At 42.9% G+C, this 26,817-nt stretch overlaps 1 protein-coding gene across 1 annotated transcript in view; it reads right to left on the bottom strand.

The window, feature by feature from the left end:
• The window catches only part of CUBN (cubilin), a 190,371-nt gene extending 165,720 nt beyond the window's left edge, over positions 1-24,651 (bottom strand). Inside the window, exons 1-11 of the mRNA XM_075828736.1 lie at positions 24,530-24,651; positions 23,945-24,074; positions 16,930-17,025; positions 15,293-15,331; positions 13,338-13,439; positions 7,956-8,059; positions 4,788-4,914; positions 3,190-3,358; positions 1,773-1,904; positions 1,588-1,683; positions 1,369-1,493 (exon numbers count right to left, since the gene is read on the bottom strand). Coding sequence (XP_075684851.1) covers positions 1,369-1,493; positions 1,588-1,683; positions 1,773-1,904; positions 3,190-3,358; positions 4,788-4,914; positions 7,956-8,059; positions 13,338-13,439; positions 15,293-15,331; positions 16,930-17,025; positions 23,945-24,074; positions 24,530-24,651 — 1,242 coding nt within the window. The remainder of the gene's footprint in view (positions 1-1,368; positions 1,494-1,587; positions 1,684-1,772; positions 1,905-3,189; positions 3,359-4,787; positions 4,915-7,955; positions 8,060-13,337; positions 13,440-15,292; positions 15,332-16,929; positions 17,026-23,944; positions 24,075-24,529) is intronic.
• Positions 24,652-26,817: the final 2,166 nt, after the last annotated feature.

Below are 26,817 nucleotides of genomic sequence, written 5' to 3'. Positions count from 1 at the left end.
TTCTGGACTTCTTGGAAACGGACCTCGACTTGTCTAAGGATAAACCCTTGTGTACTGATTTTGATTATCTGCTCCCGGCTGGTTCTGACCTCTGCTGTACCTGATTTCCACTCGCTCTGTATTGGACTTTCTGTTTACCCTCCGGCTTTTTGGTTATCCTGTTCAGGTTTGCCAGCATTGCACCTCTTATCCAAAACTAAACTATGCTAAGACAACCTGGGTTCTATGTAGCAAAGACCATCCCACCTTGCGGTCGGCTCTGGCAAAAACCTTAGAGTAGCCTTAGACTCTGTCGATCAGAGTTGTGATGGATTTGAGGTTGCGGTTTTATTTGCACGCTCATTCCTGGCACTCTCCAGCAGCTTTTGTGGAATCGCTCGACTTGCAATTCCATTACAGGCACATGTACTGTTCTACAGGCAACCTCTGTGAATGCCATAGTGTCCACGGGAATTAGGGGAAGGCAGCTCGGGCTGGTCACACCACACAAACTGAAAAAAGTTTAACAAGGGTTGGGTGGCCTGCATGAGGGCCACATAGTTTCTCTTCTACTAAAGACGTGGGCAATCAATTTCCAGGCCCTCTTACTTCAGGATGTGGAACTGGTAATAGGTAGATGGCCCTATTCTGATTTATATTATGGACCCCTCTTCTCTATGTACACCCCTTTTCATAGATGCAACCAGTGGTACATTGATATGACATTTCTTCTAGAGCCAAGGTTCTCAACATGTGGAATGTGTACACCAGGGGGTACACACCATGTCTCTGGTGAGTACCCGCACTGTCCTCATGTTGTGCTTTTAGTAGGTACAGCACAGTGTGTGATCATAGTCTTAGGGGTACTTTGTTGTCAATTATTTGAGTAAGGAGTTCTTGGCTGAGCTACAATGAGAAACACTGGTCTAGAGTCTAAGTTCTCAAGCTGTGGCACATGTACCCCAGGGAGTTTACCCCATATCCCTAGGGGGTACTTTTACTGGGGGTACATTGAAATACAGTAATTTATTTGAGTAGGGGTACTTGACTTAGGAACATTGAGAAACACTGTTCTAGAGTCACTTGTTGCCATGGTATAGATTACCCATCTGATAAGCAGTACAAAGATCTATAATGACTCCTGTACATCTATAAATAGGTGCTAAAGGGCATTTATTGCCTTAAAATGATGTAACTTATTTCTACACAATATTCCTATAGACAGAGTTTTTTCATGCCTTCTTCTAGTAAATCAGTAAGCTGCGTAACACTGCGTAAATAGGCAATTTTCTCATTCAGGAGTTTTTGGAACGGTGGGTGACTACATGCAACCCTCTGATTCTAGTAATTGTAGCCATTGGAAATGTAATATATGATATAATGACTTACCTTGCACACTCCATTTACACAAGGATTTTCCTTCAGACAAATGTCACTGATAGGCAGACATCCATATTCCCCATAGCCATTTCCAGTGTACCCGGGCGGACAGACACAAATTGGCAAAGTACCCTCTGAGGGAACATATAAAGTAGTATAAACTATGGCATATCGTAGCTGAGTAATGAAATGAACTGTTAAATATAATGAAATATGGTAACATATTACCTTCTCTGGGGGCACATGAAGCCAACCGGTGGCAGCCCCCATTATTGACAGAGCAGGCATCCACTTGATTGCAGGTTCGTCCGTCTCCTTCATAACCTGTTTGGGTTATAATTTAACACTCTCAGTGCATAATATCATAAAGGCAAGAAAGTAATTTACATGTAAGATATAATAAATTAAAATACCTGGAGGACAGGGACCACAATGATAGGAGCCCATAGTGTTCATACATTTTACCAGTGGAGCCACAGAACAACCACCATTGTTTGTCTCGCACTCATCAATATCTTGACAACTGTATCCATTTCCTTGCCAACCTATCAAGGGTCAAGAGACACGAATATCAGTGCAAAGAAGAATTGGGCAAAACTATTATGATTTATGAATATACTAGAATTGTCATAGAGGCCGGTTATACCACATCTACGGGGGCCAAACGATGTCTTCCCAAATTCAAAAATTACCTCTGAGGTTTATCGCCCGTCCTCCTGCACCGATAAACTGTCAATAGGGCTTCATTAACCCGACAGAGGCCAAAAACATTTCCTTTTGCCCTTCCCCAGGCTGGGATACGTCAGTATAGCTTTTATTTTAGGTGTGGAATAGCGTAGTAGACTACGCTATTCCATACAACATGATCCCACAAAAAAATATATGTTATTTTTTACATGGCAGCCTATAGGTGACATATATCACTGTATGGCATACGTCCGAGGCATCTGTTCAACTTATACTTCATGAGGTATTCATGACGTATACTTTAAATGGATGCCATAATAGCCTATGGATGACGGAGGCCTAACAATGGCATCCGTCACCCATAGACTATTATGGGATCCATTTAATGTATACGTCATTAAAAGGTCATGTTACGTTACATGGATCCCATAATAGTCCATGGGTGATGGATGCCACTGTGATGTTAATGGGTCCTTAAAGACTATCTCCATTATCTTAAAAGTCAGGCGGGCCGCAGCTTCTTTCACTGATAATAGCTAATCACTGGGGGTACGCCCCCGCTTAATCAGTGCCCCCAACTATTGGCTGTAACTACAGAGCACTAATGTCATTACTGCCTGCTCCTCCATGCCAATACAACCTATCATGGTAGAGAACTATGCTCTCTTACATCTGATTCTTCTTACATTTGGGGTCTACTGGGTATAAATATAAAAAAACAAGTTCACATATTGCATACACAGGCATTCTGCAGATTTTAATTTAGAAAAGCTCAGATTACATCAATGTACTGTATATTTAAGAAGGATTTTCAATACAGAATCCAGATTTGCATTGTGTTAACCAGGCCTAAAAGATTGACTTACATTTCTCAGTTTTGCATCAAATCCCTATATTTAAAAAAAAATAAAAAAAGCAAAAACAACATTGTCTGAATGTGGCCCATCACTGCAAAACTAGGGAGAATTTGTCATTCGGAAAAGCTGAGTGACAACCCCTTTGTCTGCTGTAGTGGCAATAGTGGCAGACATATAGGTTGTCACCAAACTTTCCAAAACCAGATATAGCTAGTAAACTCCTGAATATTAGGTATCGCCAGTTCCCAGTATTTCGAGATTTCCCAATTAATAAATATGACAATACCTGCTGGGCAAGGTCCACAGGTAAAGGAACCCAAAGTGTTGGAACACTGCACAGGAGGATTCTGGGAACAGGGAGGATTGAGCAGGGAACATTCATCGATATCTTCTGTACATGTAGAGATTCCAGTACGTGTTGTCCATCCAGAGTCGCACACACAGCTGTACCTGGGCTGCCATGTCATTATAAAATATAGCACAACAATTTACCATAAATTATAACTTCTATAAAATATATTTTATATATTATTAAGTAGATATTATTTAATATAAAATAAATATTAAAAAAACACATAAAAAAACATATTTTCCTAGAACAATAAATGATTCTAGTATATATAAGCCTGGTGCTGTTAGCAGAATACAGATGCTATTTAAAGTGGATCTATCACATCCCCTATCTGAGGCCACAGTATAAGATAGAGAATGAGCTGCTGAGCTTGGGGATATATAGTTTTTTATGATTTGATTCAGTATTTTTATGTAAAAATCTGTTTATATGCTGCCAGGATTCATAGAGAAAGCCTGTGAGTCCTGCTTCCCTCACCCCCTCATAGAGAAAGCCTGTGAGTCCTGCTTCCCTCACCCCCTCATAGAGAAAGCTTGTGAGTCCTGCTTCCCTCACACCCTCATAGAGAAAGCCTGTGAGACCTGCTTCCCTCACCCCCTCATAGAGAAAGCCTGTGAGTCCTACTTCCCCTGCTCCCTCAAAGAGAAAGCCCATGAGTCCTGCTTCCCCCGCCCCCTCATAGAGAAAGCCTGTGAGTTCTGCTTCCCTCGCCCCCTTATAGAGAAAGCCTGTGAGTCCTGCTTCCCCTTCTCCCTCACAGATTAAGCCTGTGAGTCCTGCTTCCCCTTCTCCCTCACATATTAAGCCTGTGAGTCCTACTTCTCCCGCCCCCTCATAGAGAGAGCCTGTGAGTCCTAGTTCTCCCATTCCCACATAGAGAAAGCCTAGAGAAAGCCTGTGAGTCCTGCTTCCCCCTTCCCTAATAGAGAAAGCCTGTGAGTCCTGCTATCCCCTCCGCTAATAGAGAAAGCCTGTGAGTCCTGCTTCCTACGCCACCGCATAGAGAAAGCCCAGAGAAAGCCTTTGAGTCTTGCTTCCTCGGACCACACACAGTGATTCACAGCTCTACCTGCATATAAATCCATACAAGAAAAGCTGTCAATCACTGTGTGTGGGCGGAGAAAGGAGGACTCACAGGCTTTCTTTATGAGGGGGAGGAGAAAGGAGTAAAAATACTGAAATGATAGATTATAGAAAACTATATATTCCCGAGCTCGCCTAACAGATCCACTTCAAGCATCTATATTCTGTGAATAGAGGGGTTGTCATAATGCACTGACAGCCATCACAGCAGCCCCCCTGTCCTTATTCTACTGACAGGGAAAGCACCCATGTCACATCTCAAGATAAGTTATGTAGCTATAATACATAGTTTTAGTCCCTATGATACACCCATCACTTACAGCTACCTTCAGTTGTGTCCTTTCCACATGAGATATATACTGTATATATACAGAGTATACACACAATTTGAATCTAAGACAATAACTTTTCCTAATATTTGAATTCGCTGTCTGTAGTTGATCATTTACCTGATCTTTTTGTATTCTGTCCAAATCTATACATATTCCATGCACGCAGAGTTCTACAGAACCAGCCTTACAGTCATCATACTTGGAGGTACACTGTGGACCATACCACTCTGGAGTGCAGGAGCAGCTGGAGCATACCAATGAAAAACAAAATGCTCAATGTCAAGATTATAGAAAATAACAAAATAGAGCAAGAAGAAAAATGCAAATGGTTTAAATATTTTTGTAATATGGTGGAGCTAATGGCATTTATCACTGGAATAGATTGTCCACCACTTCATCTTTTGTGTAATAATTTCACGCAGGGCTGGCCTTAGGGGTGGGTGACCTATCTTTTTGTACTGGGCGCATTATTGACCTATACTGAAAGGAGCATCACCATCCCTAATGGCCTGAGCACCCCCGATCCAACACTTGGTGCCCAAACCTCTGGAAAAGCTTTGGAAAAGCAACTGCATGGAATGAATATACATTCCCATAGTTTATTGACTGGGTAATATTTTACGGCATTGTATGATTCTATTATTTGGGTACTACATGGCACATTATAAGGTGGTGGGTATCCATAGAAGGTACTGCACAACACACCAAACAACCTAAGGCCCTGCAAATAGACAGCACATTAAAGAAATGTCCCCTCATCAAATCATTACTAAATATAGTTCTTCTCTTCTGACGAGATTTCAAACAACCTATTAAAAGGGTTCTCCACTTTAATCAATCCCTAATTGTTAGCAGGTTACCCTGACAATAAGCTGATCTCAAAGTGTCCCCCTGCCAGTGATCAGCTGTAATCTGTGGGGAAACCTGGCAGTAAGTGTTTCCCTGCAGCGCCACCACAGGGGAAATTAGGCATTACACAGTGCCATTCATATCAATGTGTTGTCTATGTAAAGCAGGACAGTACAGGTCCTCCAGAGCGAGAGACGCTCTTTGTAACTGCTCTCTGCTCTGGCCAAGAGATGAGGATCCTGAACAGGGTAACCCCCTTTATTAACTCAGTATTCCCTAATAGGGTGTATGGAAATGGGTTTTCTAGATAACCCTTTTAAATTGTTTTGTATGTTTTTCTGAGAAAGGAGGGTAGCGACCATTATAGCCAGCACTATAGCTGCAACAGACACCCTGACCCAGCTTTCCTAGGCAAGTGAATGGCAAATGTACAATTATTACATATATTTATTAAAAAAGAGGAACTGTAACACTGCATAAAAAAACAAGTTTATCATTTAGCAGTTATTGGAACGGTGGGTTAAGTGTTGTTTTTATAGTTAATGTATACATACAGCATGTGTATATAAATGTGATAAAACATATATATATATATATATATATATATATATATATATATATATATATACACACACAGTGAAGGAAAGAAGTATTTGATCCCATGCTGATTTTGTAAGTTTGCCCACTGTCAAAGACATGAACAGTCTAGAATTTTTAGGCTAGGTTAAGTTTACCAGTGAGAGATAGATTATATATATAAAAAAAAAAAGAAAATCACATTGTCAAAATTATATATATATGTATTTGCATTGTGCACAGAGAAATAAATATTTGATCCCTTTGGCAAACAAGACTTAATACTTGGTTGCAAAACCCTTGTTGGCAAGCACAGCTGTCAGACGTTTTTTGTAGTTGATGATGAGATTTGCACACATGTTAGATGGAATTTTGGCCCACTCCTCTTCGCAGATCATCTGTAAATCATTAAGATTTCGAGGCTGTCGCTTGGCAACTCGGATCTTCAGCTCACTCCATACGTTTTCGATGGGATTAAGGTCTGGAGACTGGCTAGGCCACTCCATGACCTTAATATGCTTCTTTTTGAGCCACTCCTTTGTTGCCTTGGCTGTATTTTTCGTGTCATTGTCGTGCTGGAAGACCCAGCCACGAGCCATTTTTAATGTGCTGGTGGAGGGAAGGAGGTTGTCACTCAGGATTTGACGGTACATGGCTCTATCTATTTTCCCATTGATGCGGTGAAGTAGTCCTGTGCCCTTAGCAGAGAAACACCCCCAAAACATAATGTTTCCACCTCCATGCTTGACAGTGGGGACGGTGTTCTTTGGGTCATAGGCAGCATTTCTCTTCCTCCAAACACGGCGAGTTGAGTTAATGCCAAAGAGCTCAATTTTAGTCTCATCTGACCACAGCACCTTCTCCCAATCACTCTCATAATCATCCAGATGTTCATTTGCAAACTTCAGACGGGCCTGTACATGTGCCTTCTTGAGCAGGGGGACCTTGCGGGCACTGCAGGATTTTAATCCATTACGGCGTAATGTGTTACCAATGGTTTTCTTGGTGACTGTGGTCCCAGCTGCCTTGAGATCATTAACAAGTTCCCCCCGTGTAGTTTTCGGCTGAGCTCTCACCTTCCTCAGGATCAAGGATACCCCACGAGGTGAGATTTTGCATGGAGCCCCAGATCGATGTGGATTGACAGTCATTTTGTATGTCTTCCATTTTCTTACTATTGCACCAACAGTTGTCTCCTTCTCACCCAGCGTCTTACTTATGGTTTTGTAGCCCATTCCAGCCTTGTGCAGGTCTATGATCTTGTCCCTGACATCCTTAGAAAGCTCTTTGGTCTTGCCCATGTTGTAGAGGTTAGAGTCAGACTGATTAATTGAGTCTGTGGACAGGAGTCTTTTATACAGGTGACCATGTAAGACAGCTGTCTTTAATGCAGGCACCAAGTTGATTTGGAGCGTGTAACTGGTCTGGAGGAGGCTGAACTCTTAATGGTTGGTAGGGGATCAAATACTTATTTCTCTGTGCACAATGCAAATAAATATATATCATTTTGACAATGTGATTTTCTTTTTTTTTTTATATATAATTTATCTCTCACTGGTAAAATTAACCTATCCTAAAAATTCTAGACTATTCATGTCTTTGACAGTGGGCAAACTTACAAAATCAGCAAGGGATCAAATACTTATTTCCTTCACTGTATATATATGCTCTGAAGGGGACGTGGGAGTCAAGCTGAACGTTCCTGTTATTTTTATGCATTTGGGCAGCAATATAGACAGATATAGGTTCAGATAACCCTAAAAATGAGAATTATATAAATATATTTCTATATAAAAACACACAACACCCAGTGATGAGATAGATATACAGATAGATAGTTTTTGTTGTAGAACGATTTACGTGTAACTTCCAGGTATGTTCACACATGAGGCTCCATTCTGACAACCCAGCGCCGTCCCGCCATAAACCTGACATTCATTCACATCTTCAGCACAAGTAGGACCCTTTAAATGTAGAAATAAAATATGTTTACATAGGTCAGAGCTCCCTCAACCTTCCTTACCATGTAAACCACATTTAAGTTTGATAGATGGTCATGAGAAACATATACACATGGAGAAACAAGAAAATGAGGTGAAATTGAAAATGTCTGCACGTCCACCTGATGCTCAGAGAACTTCAGCCACCCCATCAATGAAGAAAGCAGTATACATGTTCCTATATGTTATGGGTAGTTCGAAGGTTAGGAAATGTTCACAATATTGCTGGAGTGGCTGTTGTATTGTCATAGTAGCCTCAGGAATATGGGGCATTGAGTAGTAAAGACAAAAAGAAAACCATAAAAATTTTGGTGGCTCCAAACCAAAAAGAAGAACAATTAGCACAATTTCTACTCATCGCAACGCTATCACGGTTGGATGATGATGGATATCCCACACACAGCGCAGGGGCTGGCGGTGAAATAGATGAGTAGCACACAAGTGGTCCCATGATAGATTATAATGAGATGACTCCCCCATGTTAATAATATTAATAAATATATAATAATGTATAATGATATTTTCATAGCTGCCACTTTGCCCAATAATAGCATCGGTAGCAATACTACAGAGATAGGAATGTCACAAAGTATGCTGCCATATAACTACGTCATCAATGACCAAGCCTGCCCCTATCATGGACTGCGTGTACATGAAAAAGATCTAGTTACATGATGTCCATGAGTGTCAGGCATATTATGGTCAAATGACCTATTAGAATGTCGTGCTACAGCGCACCTTTTCCTACAGTCATTCTTAGTCTTCTTTATTTAATTTCATGACTTTTTTAGAGTAGAAGGGGAAATATTTCTTCATAAGATGGTCAAGTAGATCCTATGATCCTAATAGTCCACCATGTTGGGTTTTAGATGGAAATAATCTTCTTGCCATACTACAGGGCCCAGACATTTTGTTGTGTCCAGGCCCATAATATAACTTACAGGTTGCAGTCTGTATTACACTATATAGCTTGGTGACACCTGCAAATTTATGGACAGATATGTTCCCTTTCTTTACCCTTTAACCCCTATACAGGGATCTGGTCTTTGGTGTGGGGAGACTGCCATGTCGCTACCTCTTGAGGTGGTCCTGATGGAGTAACTGCTGGCCAGATAGATGCAAGACAGGCACAGGTAGATGGTACCTTGATGGATGGAAACTCGACTGCGGATCACGAATGACAGGTGGATAGCAGCCAGCAAAAGACGGGCAGGTAGCTGGCAGCTGGACACAGGGAGGTAGAAGGAATCTGGGCACAGACAGGTAGCGAATTACTGGATGCAGGCTGGTAGTGGATTGCTGGATACAGGCTGGTAGCGGATTACTGGATGCAGGCTGGTAGCGGATTACTTGATACACACTGGTAGCGGATTACTGGATGCAGGCGTGTAGTGGATTACTGGATGCAGGCTGGTAGCGGATAGCAACAGCAGACAAGTTACCTGCTGGTTACGGACAACTAGATACAGGCTGATAACTGGTAGCGATAGAAGACATGATTAGGTGCACCTTCGCAGTATAACACTAGGTATTTCCAATATTGCTCAGGCACCTGGGAGATGGTCAAGGTGCCTTAAATAGTCCAGGGGAGCAATAGGGATAATTGGGGGATTTTTTCATTTTGCACGCACTAGCCCTTTAAGAGACGGCAGGAGCATGCGTGCACTAGTAACAAAGCAGATGCGGGCAGGAGAAGGCAGAAGACATCGATGGCCTCGTAGGAGGAGAGGCCACAGAGGAAGGTACAGCACTCGGGGGCGGGGACCGCAGGCAGGAGTGGGACCTGCCACCAGCATTACACCTACTCTGTGGCTTGGTACTCCAGTTGGTAACCGAGGATCTTCACATAGCTAACTAGATCCCTGCTTTTCTGCTGATGAGGTCCAAAAGGTCTAAGCAGACCTGTCCAGAGATGGGTTTTCAAGTTTCTGATACCTAAATTATGTTCTTAGACTCTACTCTAAAGCAAAATCATGGCAATCTTAATCTCAAACCATTATGTGCAAGTTCTTTATATTCTTATGAATGGTTAATTGTGTAGAGTTTTTACATGGTACCTCAACATTTGAAATCACCAGATATGAAATGGTTGTCACTAGATGCTCATGAGATGCAATGTCAAGTTCATAGAGATATGTGGGAATTGCCCCTAGCTTGATGTTCATGGGAATCGTCTCCTGGATATTTTCATGCGATGTATAACATGACAGAAGGGTAATGTAAGTAATATGTATGGAGCCACTTGAATGGACAGTAATTACATTCCTGTTATATTTAATCTGCTATCCCCTTAGGTCTTCATCATTGGTCAAACACTGCACGCAAACAAGACTGAAGCCCCTAGTAGCCAACAATGATGATGAGATAATTGCAATAATTGTCAACTTGGCATTCAATGTGGGCACTGGGCCAAACGACTATGAAACTGACTTTATTATTACCAGGTAAAGAATTGTATAGCATTGCTACATACTGCAAGTTTATTGCAAATGGAAACCATTAATAAGTCGGTCTGGCTGAATATCTTTAATCTACTGGCACTTACTAACATAATCCCATGGTCATGAATATAGATTCGAGCGGGTAGAACGTTTCTGGATTTATTGAGTATCTAAGGATCTGCTTTATTTATGACTGTTTCCCTAAGATTAGTGTGGGTGTGAGGACTGGCAATGATGATATCAAGATCCTATCCAATTTGCTCAACCATGATTGAAGTCAAACCCAATAGCAGCCCCATTGTCATGCTTTCAAATGTAAGATAAATTCATGGGGTTAAACCAAATAAATGGGTCACTATCATTTCATCAAACCTCTGACATATCATAGGGACATGTCAGAGGTTTATATATATGAAGCCTTGGACCCTGAGACAACCGTTGATTGCTGGAACGAAGGTCTATAAGAGCTCAACTAAGCGCTATTCCTTTTTGGCTCCTGTTGGGTTAGCTGAAGATGGCTTCAGGACCAGCTATTAGGTCCGTCCTCAGCTAGCCACAGCTTTCCGTTGAAACCCAAAAAATGCTGGCAGGTAGCAAAGAAGAAAGACGCTTGTGCCCCTTTTATTAGCGATAAAATTTGTTGTTATCATTGCCTACACAATGAATAATTCCATAAGAAATACACCCTAGTGCCCAGTGTTTGGCTTCTAAATCAGCACCAATTGGAGGCATCTCCTGCTAGACATTGGGCCCATTATAATATAAGAGCCTGTGTCTACCAGAGGATTTTCTGATACTTTAGTGGGCCAGTCCGATCCTGCATATCTCTAGGACATGTCAGAAGTTTATTGAAATGACTGGTAGCTTTAGACCATTTTGTTAAAGGGTTTCCCAAAAATGAGCTGATCACAGGCCATCCCAGTCTTGGGTACGCTATTAACCAATGTGGGAGATCTGTGGGGGAACCTGGTAGCAAGTGTTGAACTCTACAGCACCTTCACAGGGGAAATTAAGCATTACACAGTGTCCTTTAAAATCAGTGGCGTAACTACCGCCGTAGCAGCAGTAGCGGCTGCTACGGGGCCCGCGGCATGAGGGGGCCCGTGTCGCCCGCCGGCACGGGCCCCACCATGGCTGGAGGCTCCGCTAGCAGCCGCTATGGCTGCTACAGCGGGACGCCACTGAACAGTACAGCAGAGCAGGAAGGTATCTCCCCGCTCTGCCATTAAACAAAAGACATGTATCCCCTATCCACAGGATAGGGGATACATGTGTGATCGCTGGCAGCGATAAGGAGAACGCATTTTTTTGGGAGGGGGGACGCTGTATGGCATTCCCTACAGGGGGGTGACGCTGTATGGCGTTCCCTACAGGGGGGTGACGCTGTATGGCGTTCCCTACAGGGGGGGACGCTGTATGGCGTTCCCTACAGGGGGGGACGCTGTATGGCGTTCCCTACAGGGGGGGGGACGCTGTATGGCGTTCCCTACAGGGGGGGGGCTGTATGGCGTTCCCTACAGAGGGGCAACGCTGTATGGCGTTCCCTACAGGGGGGGGCTGTATGGCATTCCCTACAGGGGGGGCTGTATGGCGTTCCCTACAGGGGGCTGTATGGCGTTCCCTACAGGGGGGGGGCTGTATGGCGTTCCCTACAGACCCCCCCTGTAGGGAACGCCATACAGACTCCCTGTAGGTAACGCCATACAGTCCCCCCTGTAGATAACGCCAGACAGCCCCCTCTGTAGGGAACGCCATACAGCCCCCCCATAGATAACACCATACAGCCCCCCCTCTAGATAACGCCATACAGCCCCCTCTGTAGATAACGCCATACAGTCCCCCTGTAGATAGCGCCATACAGTCCCCCTGTAGATAGCGCCATACAGCCCCCCTGTAGATAGCGCCATACAGCCCCCCTGTAGATAGCGCCATACAGCCCCCCTGTAGATAGCGCCATACAGTCCCCCCTGTAGATAGAGCCATACAGTCCCCCCTGTAGATAGCGCCATACAGCCCCACTGTAGATAACGCCATACAGCCCCCCCTGTAGATAACGCCATACAGAGTCCCCCCTGTAGATAACGCCATACAGCCCCCCCTGTAGATAACGCCATACAGAGTCCCCCCTGTAGATAACGCCATACAGCCCCCCTGTAGATAACGCCATACAGCCCCCCCCTGTAGATAGTGCCATAGAGCCCCCCCTGTAGGGAACGCCATACAGTCCCCCCGTAGATAACGCCATACAGCCCCCCCCCCCCGTAGATAACGCCATACAGCCCCCTCTGTAGATATCTACAAAGGGGGCTGTATGGCGTTATCTGCAGGGGGGCTGTATGGCGTTATCAAAAGTTTTTTTTTTTTAAAAAGGCACTATCTACAAGGGGGGGGGGGGTTGTGTGACACCCGGGGAAGGGGGGGCCCCAGTCAAAAGTTTGCTATGGGGCCCAGTCTTTCCTAGTTACGCCCCTGTTTAAAATCATTGGGTTGTCCGTATAATGCACAGACTGGCTGAGTCCTCCAGAGAATCTCCAGTCTGGCTAATTAATGGAGGTCATGAATGAGGGGACCCCCTTTATTAACGTATGTCCAATAGGATATTGAAAATGGGTTTTCTAAACCAGACACCCCTGAGTTACATGGGTTAGTTAACTGTATGTATGTAAAGTTGTACCTGGGTGTATGTATGCTGTATACCTAGGATTTTGGATGCTTGAAAATATTGCCCTGAGCCGAGATGCCAAATTTTTCGGATCTGAAAAGTGTGATGTCATTAGTTGAACACTGCTTTGGTCTCTTACCTTCCAATTATTGGAGCACAGGCAAAAGAAGGAATCTAAGAGATTGAGGCATGTTCCAGAATTCTGGCAGGGATTACTACTGCACACCTTCCGGTTGATTTTCTGTAATAAACAAGAAGAAAGTAACTTTGCTTATCTGATGCCGCCAATAGGAGAGCCAGAATCTAACATGACAGCAACCATCATTAAGGTTATTATAAAGGGAATTTCTTAGGTATTTGATTGTATTTTTTTAGTTAATTAAATGTCACTCTGAAGAAGATAAATAATTTGTTTGTTGTTTTTTTTTTTTATGTTGTAGAGATTTATTTTTAAAAACTTCCCTGGGGCGGCCAAATTGGAGACAGACACTTCCTTCCTTTATTGTTGGTATGGACAGTGCAGCAGCGTGTGTGTGCTTCATGGCAACTGCAATTAATGATTCTTAATGGTAAGAGAAAAAAAAACACAGGGTAATCCAGTCCCATTTCCGAGAGAACAGGGAGTGACAGGGGAGCTACATACAGAGCCGTATTTGTGTGTATAGTGTTGCTATCCTGCCTTATCTAGGCCTCCAGCAGTACAACATATCTGTCATTTGTCATTACCCCCCAGGCTAATAAGAAAGAGAAGACTCTGTTAACCCTGTCCCAGTCTACTCAGCAAAGCTGTAAAGCATACAGCAGGAAATGTCAGACTATTGTGAGAGTTCCAGTGGCTAGTGTGAAAAAAATCGGGCTTTTTTATATTGATATATTTTTATATGTTTAAATTACAATTTTCAATAACATTTCTGATAATTCAAATTAAATACATTTGTCCAATAAGTAACAACCTGTGGCGAGCAAACATTGCAGACACACTGCATCAGATTACAAAACCGGTATATTAGGTGATTTCTCTATACGTAACAATGTAATATACAACCGTAACTTCACATTAGGTTCACGAAAGATTATCCAACTTTTTCAGGCCTTCTAGAACCCTGTACCCTGCAACTTTAGCTTTATTTGAATGAACTTTGAACAAGCCCTTTGGAAGCAGATGCCAGTGACTGCATCACCCTTGCCCAACATATCACTTCCAGCTAAATGTAAAAGGATAGTTGCAAGGTAAATGTGAAGAAGAAAACAAAAATGCCTTTAGTTTTCATTTATTACACAGGTGCCCATGAATGATTTACGGTATTTATTACTATATGCTCCTATAGTAATAATCAAAAGATCAATATCTAATATGAGGCCTTTATTTAAAAAAGCATTTTTTTTTACTTGACCTGTAAAGTTGAGTTTTTCAAGTCTAGTCCACAAGTAACAGGCCATGTTTTGAGGCTTTTCTTAAAGGGCTTGCCCCCTCTGGGCAACCCCTTTCCCATTGGCATGACTTGGAGCTCCTGGACCCCAATGCAATATCCATAACAGTGTGCTCCAACTGTTACACATCATTTATAGTACTGGTCTCCTCATATGGGGCAAAGTGTGGGTCAAGTGTGATCACAAGCTCTGCTGCGCCCTATATTTACAGACCCACTATTTTCATATGTCCTATTAGGACCATATGGATGTCATAGAAGGGTGGGGTCTCTGCTCAGGACCCCAATCTATGAGATAGGTCTGAGAACCACTGGAGATAGTGGTGCCCACTATGGTGGACTCAACGTGACCATGTCTGGCGGACTATGATGCACGAGTATATGCAACATTTCAATAGAAGGCCTCTTTAAAAGGTGCAGCAAAAATATGTCATGTATGTCAAATGAACACATCAACCATTGATGTCATAGAGATATTCATATGAAACAGATAATGGACCATGAACACTGCATTTAATTGCTTTATTAAAGTATTTTATGTTTATTTTGACCCATGAAGCAACTAAAAACTGAAGGTACGCCGACAGCAGTCCAACCGAAAGACTTCATATCATTATACGCAATAATACATTTAAAAACATTCACCACTTTTTTAATATCTTACCTCTTGCAATTGTTGAACTCGGTTTTCAATATCAGTTAACTAAGGAGAAAAGTAAAGAATCAGAGAGTGATCATCCAAATAAACAAAGGTCTTATATGCTTGTTGTTGTATGACCTGTTATATTTCAAAGACGATTTACATAAAAGGCTATGTACACATTTGAAAAAAAAAATTTGTTGTTGATTTTTTTTTTTTACCAAAACATGTGTATCAATGTGTTTGGTTCAACATTCTAATTACTTTTTATAAAAAATTATTTTTACTTTTTGAGATAGAGCTGCTTTGCATCCTGTATACAGAGCAGCTGTATCTAGCACTGAGACCTGAATCTGTCAGGTCCCGCAAGACTGATGGGTTCAATGTCAGCGGGTCGTGCGTGTCTCCGACACCTAGGATCCACCTGTTATCTATCACATCTTAGGGCCGGTTCACATCAGCGTTCGCTTTCCGTTGAGGGTTTCAGTCTGAGGTTTCCGTCGTGGAACGGAAAGTCAAACGGAAACCACAGCTTCCGTTTGCATCACCATTGATATCAATGGTGACGGAAACATTGCTAATGGTTTCCGTTTGTGACCATAACGGCAGGGTTCCATTTTTTTCAACAGAATCAATAGCGCAGTCGACAGCGACGGAACCCCTCAACGGAAAAGCGAACACTGATGTGAATTTAGATGTGATCGGTAACAGCTAGATCCTGCGTGTCAGAGAAATGCAGAACCCGCTGACACTGAACCCGTCAGTCCTGCTGACCTGACAGATCCAGGTTTCAGCGCTAGATACAGCTACTCTGTATACAGGATACAAAGCAGCTGTATCTCAAAAAGTAAAATCATTTTTAATAAAAGTATTTAGAAAGTTGCACCAAACACACTGATACACATTTTTATTTAAAAAAACAAACAAACAAAACTATTACAGAGGTGTACATAGCCTTTAGGCCCTGTTCACACAGAGTTTTTTTGCAGGAGGAAAATTCTGCCTCCAAATTCAGTTTGGGATTTTGAGGCAGATTTTGACCTGCCTGCACGTTGTTTGCTGCGATTTTCGTGGGGCGTTTTTTGCTCGCGCCCATTGAATGCTACGGGCAAAAAACGCAGCGAAATACACTTTCTCTGCCTCCCATTGTAGTCAATGGGAGGTCAGAGGCGTAAACGCCCGAAGATAGAGCATGACGCTTCTTTTTACCGCGAGACGGTTTTTCCTCTCGTGGTAAAAAAATGCCTCCGCCTCCAATTTAAATCAATGGGAGGCATTTTCAGACGTTTTTTTGCGCGGTTTCCGACGCAGTTTCCGCGTCAATAACGTGCCAAAAAACTCTGTGTGAACAGGGCCTTAAAGGGTTTTCTAGGATTTTATATTGATGGCCTATCCTTAGGATCAGTTTGATCCTTGCAAGATTAAAGCTGGGGAGCTATTGCATGGGTGACTATGGAAAGTATTTGCAGTCTGTAGTGGTGGAAAGTGGAGGAATGCATTTATTAAATCACAAGGAACCACAGAAAGACATAAATAATTTGTATTGATCATGTCATAAAAACAGAACTGTATACTCTACCACTAGATATAGGTAATGGGATCCTATTATATTGGATTATATTACATTGTCAAAGCACCATCAATATGAAATAACTACATACCTTTGTGTTGAGCTGAGCAATTTGGTTTGTAACAGTCTGATTATTTCCGATAACACTTGCTTTAAACGCAGCAATTTCTTCTTTATTTTTATGTATCTGGAAATTAAAGTGAATATTATAAGGAGTTTAAAAAAAAAATTAAAAAAAATCTTCCATTATAAAAAAATAATTAATATCAATTGGCTAAACAAGCATATTATTTGGAGGATAGATGAGTGGCCACTAGACACCTCTGGCGCTGGTTATCTCAATGGGAAACAATAGCAATGGACAGGTTATACCCAACATGTCCAAACCAGGTTTCCCCAATAGTAGCAAGAAAGAGAAAAGTCCAGCGATGTGTGGTATAAGTGGGGGAAACTCCATTTCCACTTTATTGAAAAAAAAATATCGACATACAAATGATCCAACGAAGTAACGAAAAACACTAGGAGGATAACAAGGTGGTTAGAAATGGCAAGAAATGGAGCCTACGCGTTTCAAGCACTGGCTGTGCTCTTAATCATGGCTAAGACACTAGGAGGTGTCAGTGTACTTTACGGGAAGCCCTGTAGACTATGATCATGGGCCACCCCGCTGAAATTGAAAGTATCTACTTACTAAAATCTAACGTCTATGGCCGGCTTTGGACTACTCCTCTGTGGTTTATTTCATCGCACAAAAAAAGAACTACTTACATGGATGTCAGTGGTGTTTGATGAATGTGAGCACCATAGAAAAGGGAAGACCAAGTGCTGGACCTCTTGTCGTTGGTTAATATCACAAAACCCCCATCCCAGGATAGAAGAGCTGAAAACCTCTTTGCCATGGTTCTCCTCATTGCCTGTGGTGTGACCTTCAGGTCTAGTTCCCGCTTTCTCTTTTTCTATTCTTGCGATGCATGTCGACAAGTCAGGGAGGAAGGGCCGCAAATACATTTGAAAGTGTTGATCGCCGAGATACCTGGGGCACCTGGAAAAAGACCTGGGGCACTTGCCCTTGATGTCACTGGTGTTGTCTAAAGTACTCCCAGCATTGCAAACCTGGGTGCATGTATTTTTTGGCCATGAGAAGTTTTTAAAACCCTAAAGCCACTTTCCCACAGCAGTATTTTTGTCAGTATTTTGCTTCAGTATTTGGTGGCCAACACTAGGGGCACATTTCATGGACCAATAATTGGGCAAACAAGCATTCACAGAATGCTCGTTCCCAGTCGTTGCCCTGTATAAACAGGGCAACGGTCAGCCAATGAATGAGCAAACGCTCAAGTATAGTGATTTGTAAATCTTCTGTGTTTTGGACCCACCAAGGGGTTTTGGCTTTCATATACTGATACAAAATACTGACCATAATACTGCCGTGTGAAAATGGACAAAGTCTACAGCAGCACAGCTCTCCCTCCTGTCCTCGTTGTAACAGACTATAAGCCATGTGAGCAATATATTTTCTGAGGATTTATTACCTTTTGGTGCTTATCGATTTAAATTCATCAGATTTTTGTGGTAGTTTGTAAATGAAAGACTGCTGAAGAACATGGACCTTCATAAAATGGGACAATACATCATTAGGCCCCATGTGCATAGTAGAACCAAGTGCATGGAATCTCTATGACCATACGGCTTCTATGTGCTGCCATACATTGCTCTGTCAAGTGCCCATGTATGGAGCTATGCTCAACCTTCCTTCTACCTCCGTACATACAGCATGTGATGGAGAATGCCACCATTTTTTTCTGTTGGATCCAACAACAAAAAAAACCCCACTGTATGCCTCCATATTAAATCTGAGGAATACGGAGGTAAAATAGAGCCCCCATGCAACTCTATGGAAGCCCAATAATGGCTTCATGCAAAATGAAGCTATAATATGACTGTGTGCATGAGGCCTGCATCCATCATTGACCATCCAAAATGTTGGGAGATATGAACCTCAGCTGATCTCATAACTTCGAAAGGGGACACTTCTATGATATCCATGCCCATACATCCAAATATTTAAGAAAGTCAAAAAGAGAGAAGTTCACCCTCCATATTTCAACATGGGAATACATAACAGAGAAAGAACATGCATTGTAAGGGGTATGGCTGACGTTTGCTTATCCATGTAATATGCCATAAATCTTTGATTTGTGGTGGTCTCAGTGATCATGAGAGCTGTCATTTGAGGTTTCCTATGACTGCTCCAAACATGGAGCAAAAGGGGAGGATGTAAGGGTGTATATATAGAGGGTGCAGAGGTAGCAGTCATACATAGGCCCTGGTGCCTAAAGGGGCCCAAAAGCTCCTCTACTAAACAGGAAGACACCAGTTTTATAATTAGCACATGGTAGATTGGGGGTCCTGTAAGAGATTTTGCATCTGGACCCAGGAACTTGAAGTTATGCCTCTTGGCGAACTGTGCCGGCCTTTGGGTGTGCGACCTGTGCCATCGCACTGGGCACATCACTCCAGGAGGTGGAAGTGGGCGCTGCACTGGCTCCCTTCCCCTGCTTGTTTTTTTGGAGCGGTAGTTACGCCGATAGCAGAGAAGGAGCGCCCGGACGGAAAGGCAGCTGCAGAGTCGCCGGGTCCGGGTGCTCCTTCTCAGTGTAACTACCGCTGCAGTAGCCAAAGCGGTTGCTACGGGCCCCCATGGCATGAGGGGTCCCATGCCGCCTGCCGTCACAGGCTCCCCCACGCCCGGTGGCACCGCTATGGCTGCTACAGCGGTAGCGACGCCACAATTAATAGTATCTGCGTCCTTAGGACGCAGATACTATTGAACACTATAGCAGATCAGGGAGGTATCTCCCTGCTCTGCCATTTACTAGGCTACAGGCCTATCAGGCGCAGGGACAGGATCCCTATGCAGGCTGGTGTGATGACGTCACTGAATCACACTGGCATTGTATAGCAGCTCCGTTCATCGCGGGAACGGGGCATAGGTGAGTATAAAGTTTTTGTTTTATTTGTGAAGGGGCGCTGTCTACAAGGGGGTGGTGGGGACTGTATGGCACTTTCTACAAGGTGGATGTGGAGGCTGTATGGCATTTTCTAAAAGGAGGAGGTGGGGGCAATATGGCACCATCTACGAGGGGGAGGTGGGAGGCCCTGTCTACAAGGGGGAGGTGGGGGGCTGTATGGCTCTGTCTACAGGGGGAGGTAGGGGGCTGTATGGCACTATCTACAAGGGGAAGGTGGGGGGCTGTATGGCAGAATCTACAGGGAGCTGTATGGCACAATCTGCAGAGGGCATTATTTACAAGGGGGAGCTATGTGTTGCACCCAGGGGAGGGTGGACATTATACTGTGGGGGGGTCACTAAGGAGGCATTATACTGTGTGGGGGACACTAAGGGGACATTATACCGTGTAGGGGTACAACAGGGGGCAAAATACTGCGTGTGTCACTTAGGGGGCATTATACTGTGTGGGCACACTTAGAGGACAAAATACTGTGTCCTTAAAGGGGTTATAATATAGGATAGTATTAAATATTATTATTATTATACTGTAAGAGGCAGCTATGGGGGCATTGTACTGTATGGGGCACTAAAGGGGACTTATACAGTGTGTGGGGGACACTAAACAGGCATTATACTGTGTGGGGGCAATATACTATGTGGGGACACTTAAAGGGCATTATACTATGTGGGGCACTAAAAAGGGCATTATACACCGCGTTCCAAATTATTATGCAAATGCTATTTTTCGCTGATTTTCCTAAATAGTCGATGCAAATGACAGTCAGTACAATCTTCAAGCCATCAACCGCTGGAGTATAATGCGAATTTTATTGAACAAATCTCCTAATGATAACAGATTTTTTTTTAGAAGTAAAAAACTCAAAATGCACTGTTTCAAATTATTATGCACAACAGAGATCAAACATTTTAAAGGTTGTAAAGAGAACTAAAATGGTCATTTGTTGAATTTGCAGCATCAGGAGGTCATATTTACAGAAATCAAAAGCTCTTTCAATCAAAAAAAACGTAACAGGCCAAGTTACATGTTAACATAGGACCCCTTCTTTGATTATCACCTTCACAATTCTTGAATCCATTGAATTTGTGAGCATTAGGACAGTTTCTGCTTGAATATCTTTGCAGGATGTCAGAATAACCTCCCAGAGCTTCTGTTTTGATGTGAACTGCCTCCCACCCTCATAGATATTTTGCTTGAGGATGATCCAAAGGTTCTCAATAGGGTTGAGGTCAGGGGAACATGGGGGCCACACCATGAGTTTCTCTCCTTTTATGCCCATAGCAGCCAATGACACAGAGGTATTCTTTGCAGCATGAGATGGTGCATTGTCATGCATGAAGATAATTTTGCTACGGAAGGCACGGTTCTTCTTTTTGTACCACGGAAGAAAGTGGTCAGTCATAAACTCTACGTACTTTGCAGAGGTCATTTTCACACTGTCAGGGACCCTAAAGGGGCCTACCAGCTCTCTCCCAATGATTCCAGCCCAAAACATGACTCCGCCACCTCCTTGCTGACGTCGCAGCCTTGTTGGGACATGGTGGCCATACACCAACCATCCACTACTCCATCCATCTGGACCATCCAGGGTTGCACGGCACTCATCAGTAAACAACACAGTTTGAAAATTAGTCTTCATGTATTTCTGAGCCCACTGCAACCGTTTCTGCTTGTGAGCATTGTTTAGGGGTGGCCGAATAATAGCTTCATGCACACTTGCAAACCTCTGGAGGATCCTACACCTTGAGGTTCGCGGGACTCCAGAGGCACCAGCGGCTTCAAATACCTGTTTGCTGCTTTGCAATGGCATTTTAGCAGCTGCTCTCCTAATCCTATTAATTTGTCTGGCAGAAACCTTCCTCATTATGCCTCTATCTGAACGAACCCGTCTGTGCTCTGAATCAGCCACAAATCTTTTCACAGTACGATGATCACGCTTAAGTTTTCTTGAAATAGCCAATGTTTTCATACCTTGTCCAAGGTATTGCACTATTTCACGCTTTTCGGCAGCAGAGAGATCCTTTTTCTTTCCCATATTGCTTGAAACCTGTGGCCTGCTTAATAATGTGGAAGTAGTTTTCCTTTGATTGGGCACACCTGGCAAACTAATTATCACAGGTGTCTGAGATTGATTACAATGATCCAAAGAGCCCTAAGACACAATACCATTCCTGAGTTTAATTGAAAAACTAATAATGAAATGTTTATGACACTTAAATCCAATGTGCATAATAATTTGGAACACGGTGTACTGTGGGGAGGTATTGTACTTTTTATGGGACATTTTTTTTATGATGGGGGTGGCGCGCCGAAAGAAAATTTTACACGGGGCGCCATCTATTCTAAGACCGGCCTTGTGGGCGGAGAGGACCTGCGATTCTACTGTGCATGAGTGCGGCTGTCTCTATAAAAGTCAATGACGAATGTCTGAAATAGCAGAGTTAAAATTTTATATAATTTTATATTAGTAACAGACAGCCTTATCTTTGTACTCCATGACTTTATTAGTCACCAAAGATAATAATGTCTGGCACTGTGGTGCCCATTTTTGGCCAACCTTATCCATGTTGTCCACGTGTAACAGTGAAGAAATGTTGAGAACCGTATCTCTAAACTTTTAGACAATATCTGCATAAACAATAATCTGATCTAATCACTGAACGGTTCAGTAAAACAACACTAAAATTGTCCAACACTTAAGATAGCAGGCGGCCTAACGCTCGTTTGGCTGACAGCTATTCCTTCTGAATCCCGCATACATGTGCACGCTCCTCTCAAGGGCCTTTTACACTGGCCGATATTTGGCCGGTGCAGCGATCACTGATCAACAAGTCATCGTTGATCAGCACTCGTTTGCTCCTGTCACACGGAGCTATGGATGGGGACGAGCAGTCGTTGCTCTGATCGCTCGTCCCCATCCATTATTATCATGTCGGCAGTGCGTCTCTGTTTACACAGGAAGATGTGCTGCCGAAAACGATAATATTTCACTTTTTTAAAACGATACGAGCAGCAGATGATTGAGCATTTGCTTGTTCACCTGCTGATCGCTGCCCTGTTTGCACAGGGCAATTATCAACAACGAGCGTTATATGAACACTGGTCTGCCCGATAATCGTCCTGTGTAAAACCCCCTTTAGACTCCTCTGGCAGCGGCTCATCTCCTGCATGGACAAAGGATCGGGCATTGTGAAATCCAACATGCCGATCCTTCTTTCCTCGACATCTGCCAACGGAGTAAAGTCAGACAACCCCCAAAGACTTAAGATAGTCGATCCCATCGAAATCGGCAGATTCGACTGACAGTAATCTGATGTGTATCAGGGCTACTAATCTTACCTTCCTCTTCAGCCGCGGCGGAATTTCTGTCCTCTCGATGTTGTGCGCGGCGCATAGCGCTGTGACGTCATGCGCTGCGCACATCGCTTGACGTCAGGACCTCCGCTGCGATCCGGAACCAGGAAGGTAAGTACAGTCTGTTACTATAGTAACAGTGACCCGCGGCCCGAGTTACTATAGTAACTTTTTATTGATGTGGTGCGGGGGGCCGTGGGCCCCCCTGGCTTCGGGGCCCGGTCACAATTGCGACCGCTGCGACCCCTATAGCTACGCCATTGTATGGGAACCTTAAGCCCAAAGTCTGCAGCTTATAACGGAAGTAAATGTTTCTCTGGAGGCTCTAGGAACAGATGTGAGATCTACGACAATATACGGCTCTAAACAGTACTGTAACGAGCCGCGCACCTGTGTGACCATCACATGACCAGGACAGAAGTTAACAATAAGTGTTCCTATTGAATGACAGCAAGCAGAGATCTTGAAATCCCTGAGGAATTGATAGAGAAAATATATTGGAAAATTGTATCATTTTTCATCATGCAAAGAATAAGCTTTCCTGTCATGTATATTTTACCGCTTTACATAATCGTGCGGATTCTGGATTCTTCTGATTCTACAGCTCTGCATATGGTTATTTTAGTTTTGCTCTAGCCTGTTGTGCCAACCAGATTACCCCCATAACAGTCCCAGCAACAGTGCCCATCACATTATATATATACATAGTAGACTTGTTACCTGAGACAAAAGTTCGGTCAGATCATCATCATTTATTTTAATTTTTCCATAGGAGCTGGTTTTGAATTCGATATTTCTGGTTTGGCTTACGGAAAATATTAAATTTCCATTGTCAGAAGACATTCGGGGCCTATGAAAAAATATATATCAAATGTGTATCATTCAACTATGTAATAATCCCATAAATAAATATCCTAAATAATAAATATTATCACGTTTTATATTTTATTATGTTGCACTCAACTTGACAAATACAGATCTATGATCAGATCGGGAATGTCCAGCACAGCGATAGTGACTGATAATACATTACTGAAGCTGAGAGAGTTTTGCTGGGATTTGTAGCTGCTTAGTAAACCTGGCTTTATTTAGAGGGCCAGTATACCTAAAAAAAAAAAAGTCAGCAGCTTCTATACAATAGTGATCATAAGGGGGGGGGGGGGTATTCAGGACTCCAAATGGAGAACACTAGTCAACCTTAACTCTTTCTGAAATGGCTGATAGCAGAAAACAATAGATTGTGTTTATCTGCAGCTAAGATTTTGGGTGTGATGTTCTATAAATCAAATTTATGAAATCACTTACTGGTCAATGTTTGCATCTCTTTTCTGCCTCGTTTTCACAGGTTCTCCCAGTTGACATATTAGTCCAGTGAGTATTAATAATGCCGGTATAAGGTACCGGGGTATCTGGCCTGGAGAAAGCATGGTGCGGCTCGCTTCCTCCCGGCAGGGCAGTCAAAGCTTCCACCACAAGATGTCCTGGTGGTTTATCGGGAGCTGCACTTTGGCCTCATGGATCTGTTCGTTCCCACGAAACCTGCAGAAAATAGTTAACGCCAGCTCTTCATTCATATTAATTGTTCACCTCAGTTAATGGAAAGGGACAAAGGGCTGACTAGTTACACTTCAGAGACCTATGAATGGTTCATGTCTGTTATCCATCAGCTTTATGACCTTTGCAATACGTGAAGAATCCAAGGAACTGCAGTGATCGGCTATAAAAAGCCAAAATATGTCAGCAGTTATATTAGTGACATTAGAGTTGTAGGTTCACCTGTGGAAATCCCATAAAATATTTAGGAGAATTTTCTATTCCAGTTTTGATTTATTCAATTTATAAAGTTGAGAATCGTACAATCTTCTATTACACACGACTGTACAACATTCCGCATACACATTTCATATAGAAGTGCAGTAGTCCGCTGTTTCTGCATGGACTAATGGTGTAGCCCATTCAGGGCCAGCTTTATAGAAAATGGGGCCCTTGGCACCAAACAAATTAGAAAAAGCAAAATAGAATTTTTGTTAACGGCTCCTTATCAGGTCTTATTTTCAAAATCACTTCCATTAAAGGGAATTTCTCATGAAGACAACAACTGTCCATACACCCTAATAGGATATATAGATGTCATAAAAGGGAGTCCCCAGCTCGGGATCCCCCTCTATTAGTCAGAAAGCAGAACGGCTCTTTCTGATTGGCTGCCATGTACTACTACATAATGCCTGGCGGCTGGCACCGATTTCTCTGGCAAAATTAGCTGTGTGCTGGGGGAATCGGGAGCCACACCCAGCGATCAGCTGATCGATGCAGCATTTCCAAACTAATAGGGGTTGTCTCTAATGTGAAAACCCCTTTAACAATAGGAATGATCTGATTATACAACAGGGGCAGCTGTGGCAACTTTGAATCCCCTTTGCTTATTGCATTAAATCTGTCAACAGACTATAAACTGCAACCCACGTTCTGCTGACCGTTCCATTAGGTGACAATGTAAAAATTTGTCTTAAAATATTAGTATTAGGTGTAAAATTAAAGGGGTATTCCCATCTTCGACATTTATGAATGTCTGATAGATGCGGGTCCGAGCTTTGGGACCGACACCTATCTTGAGAACAGGGGTTTCCGGAGAGAGGCAGGGATTATGGAAACAGCAGAGTAGGGACTTGCACCTATCAGATATTTATGGCATATCCTGTGGATATGCCATAAATGACTAAGATGGGAATACTTGTTTAATAACTGATTGTTTATGGAGAAACGTGAGTCACGTGACTTCCTGACACTTCTGGAATATGTGATTGTGTTTACAATTTTTATAGTGAATGACTAAAGTTCACTAAAACTTTCTAAATTTGTTGTAACTGTAGGTGCAACTATGTGCAATGGGTTCAAATCTGACCGGGCTACATTTTTATTTTCTCGTGTTACCTATGTATAGGTTATAGGCTACCTGATTGGTTATTATGGGTAACACTGACACTTTTCCCCTAAGGGTATGTGCACACACACTAATTACGTCCGTAATTGACGGACGTATTTCGGCCGCAAGTACCGGACCGAACACAGTGCAGGGAACAGGGCTCCTAGCATCATAGTTATATACGATGCTTGGAGTCCCTGCCTCGCTGCAGGACAACTGTCCCGTACTGAAAACATGATTACAGTACGGGACAGTTGTCCTGCAGCGAGGCAGGGACTCCTAGCATCGTACATAAGTATGATGCTAGGAGCCCGGCTCCCTGCACTGTGGTCGGTCCGGTACTTGCGGCCGAAATACGTCCGTCAATTACGGACGTAATTAGTGTGTGTGCACATACCCTAAGACATGATGCCAATTGTGTGTAGCATGCTGTATAAATGTATTGGCATAATATTAATAATTTTTACACATATCTATTTTTCCTATATCCCCATGACAACACTTGCATGTACTCTGGTCTTGTTTACCTTTGTCATAGGAACATTATATAAAGCCGCATCATTAACCATGTAACTGTGAACCACCCATTTGTCTTGAATAGTTAGCGTTACATGTGTGGACTTTCATATGGATGGTATGAACTGTATAAAAAAAAAAACTTATTCAAACC

This window comes from Rhinoderma darwinii, chromosome 5, assembly GCF_050947455.1.
Source record: "Rhinoderma darwinii isolate aRhiDar2 chromosome 5, aRhiDar2.hap1, whole genome shotgun sequence".
NCBI classification, from domain to species: Eukaryota; Metazoa; Chordata; class Amphibia; order Anura; family Rhinodermatidae; genus Rhinoderma; species Rhinoderma darwinii.
Note: the sequence above shows the minus strand (reverse complement) of the source record. Positions and strands in the feature narration are given on the sequence as shown.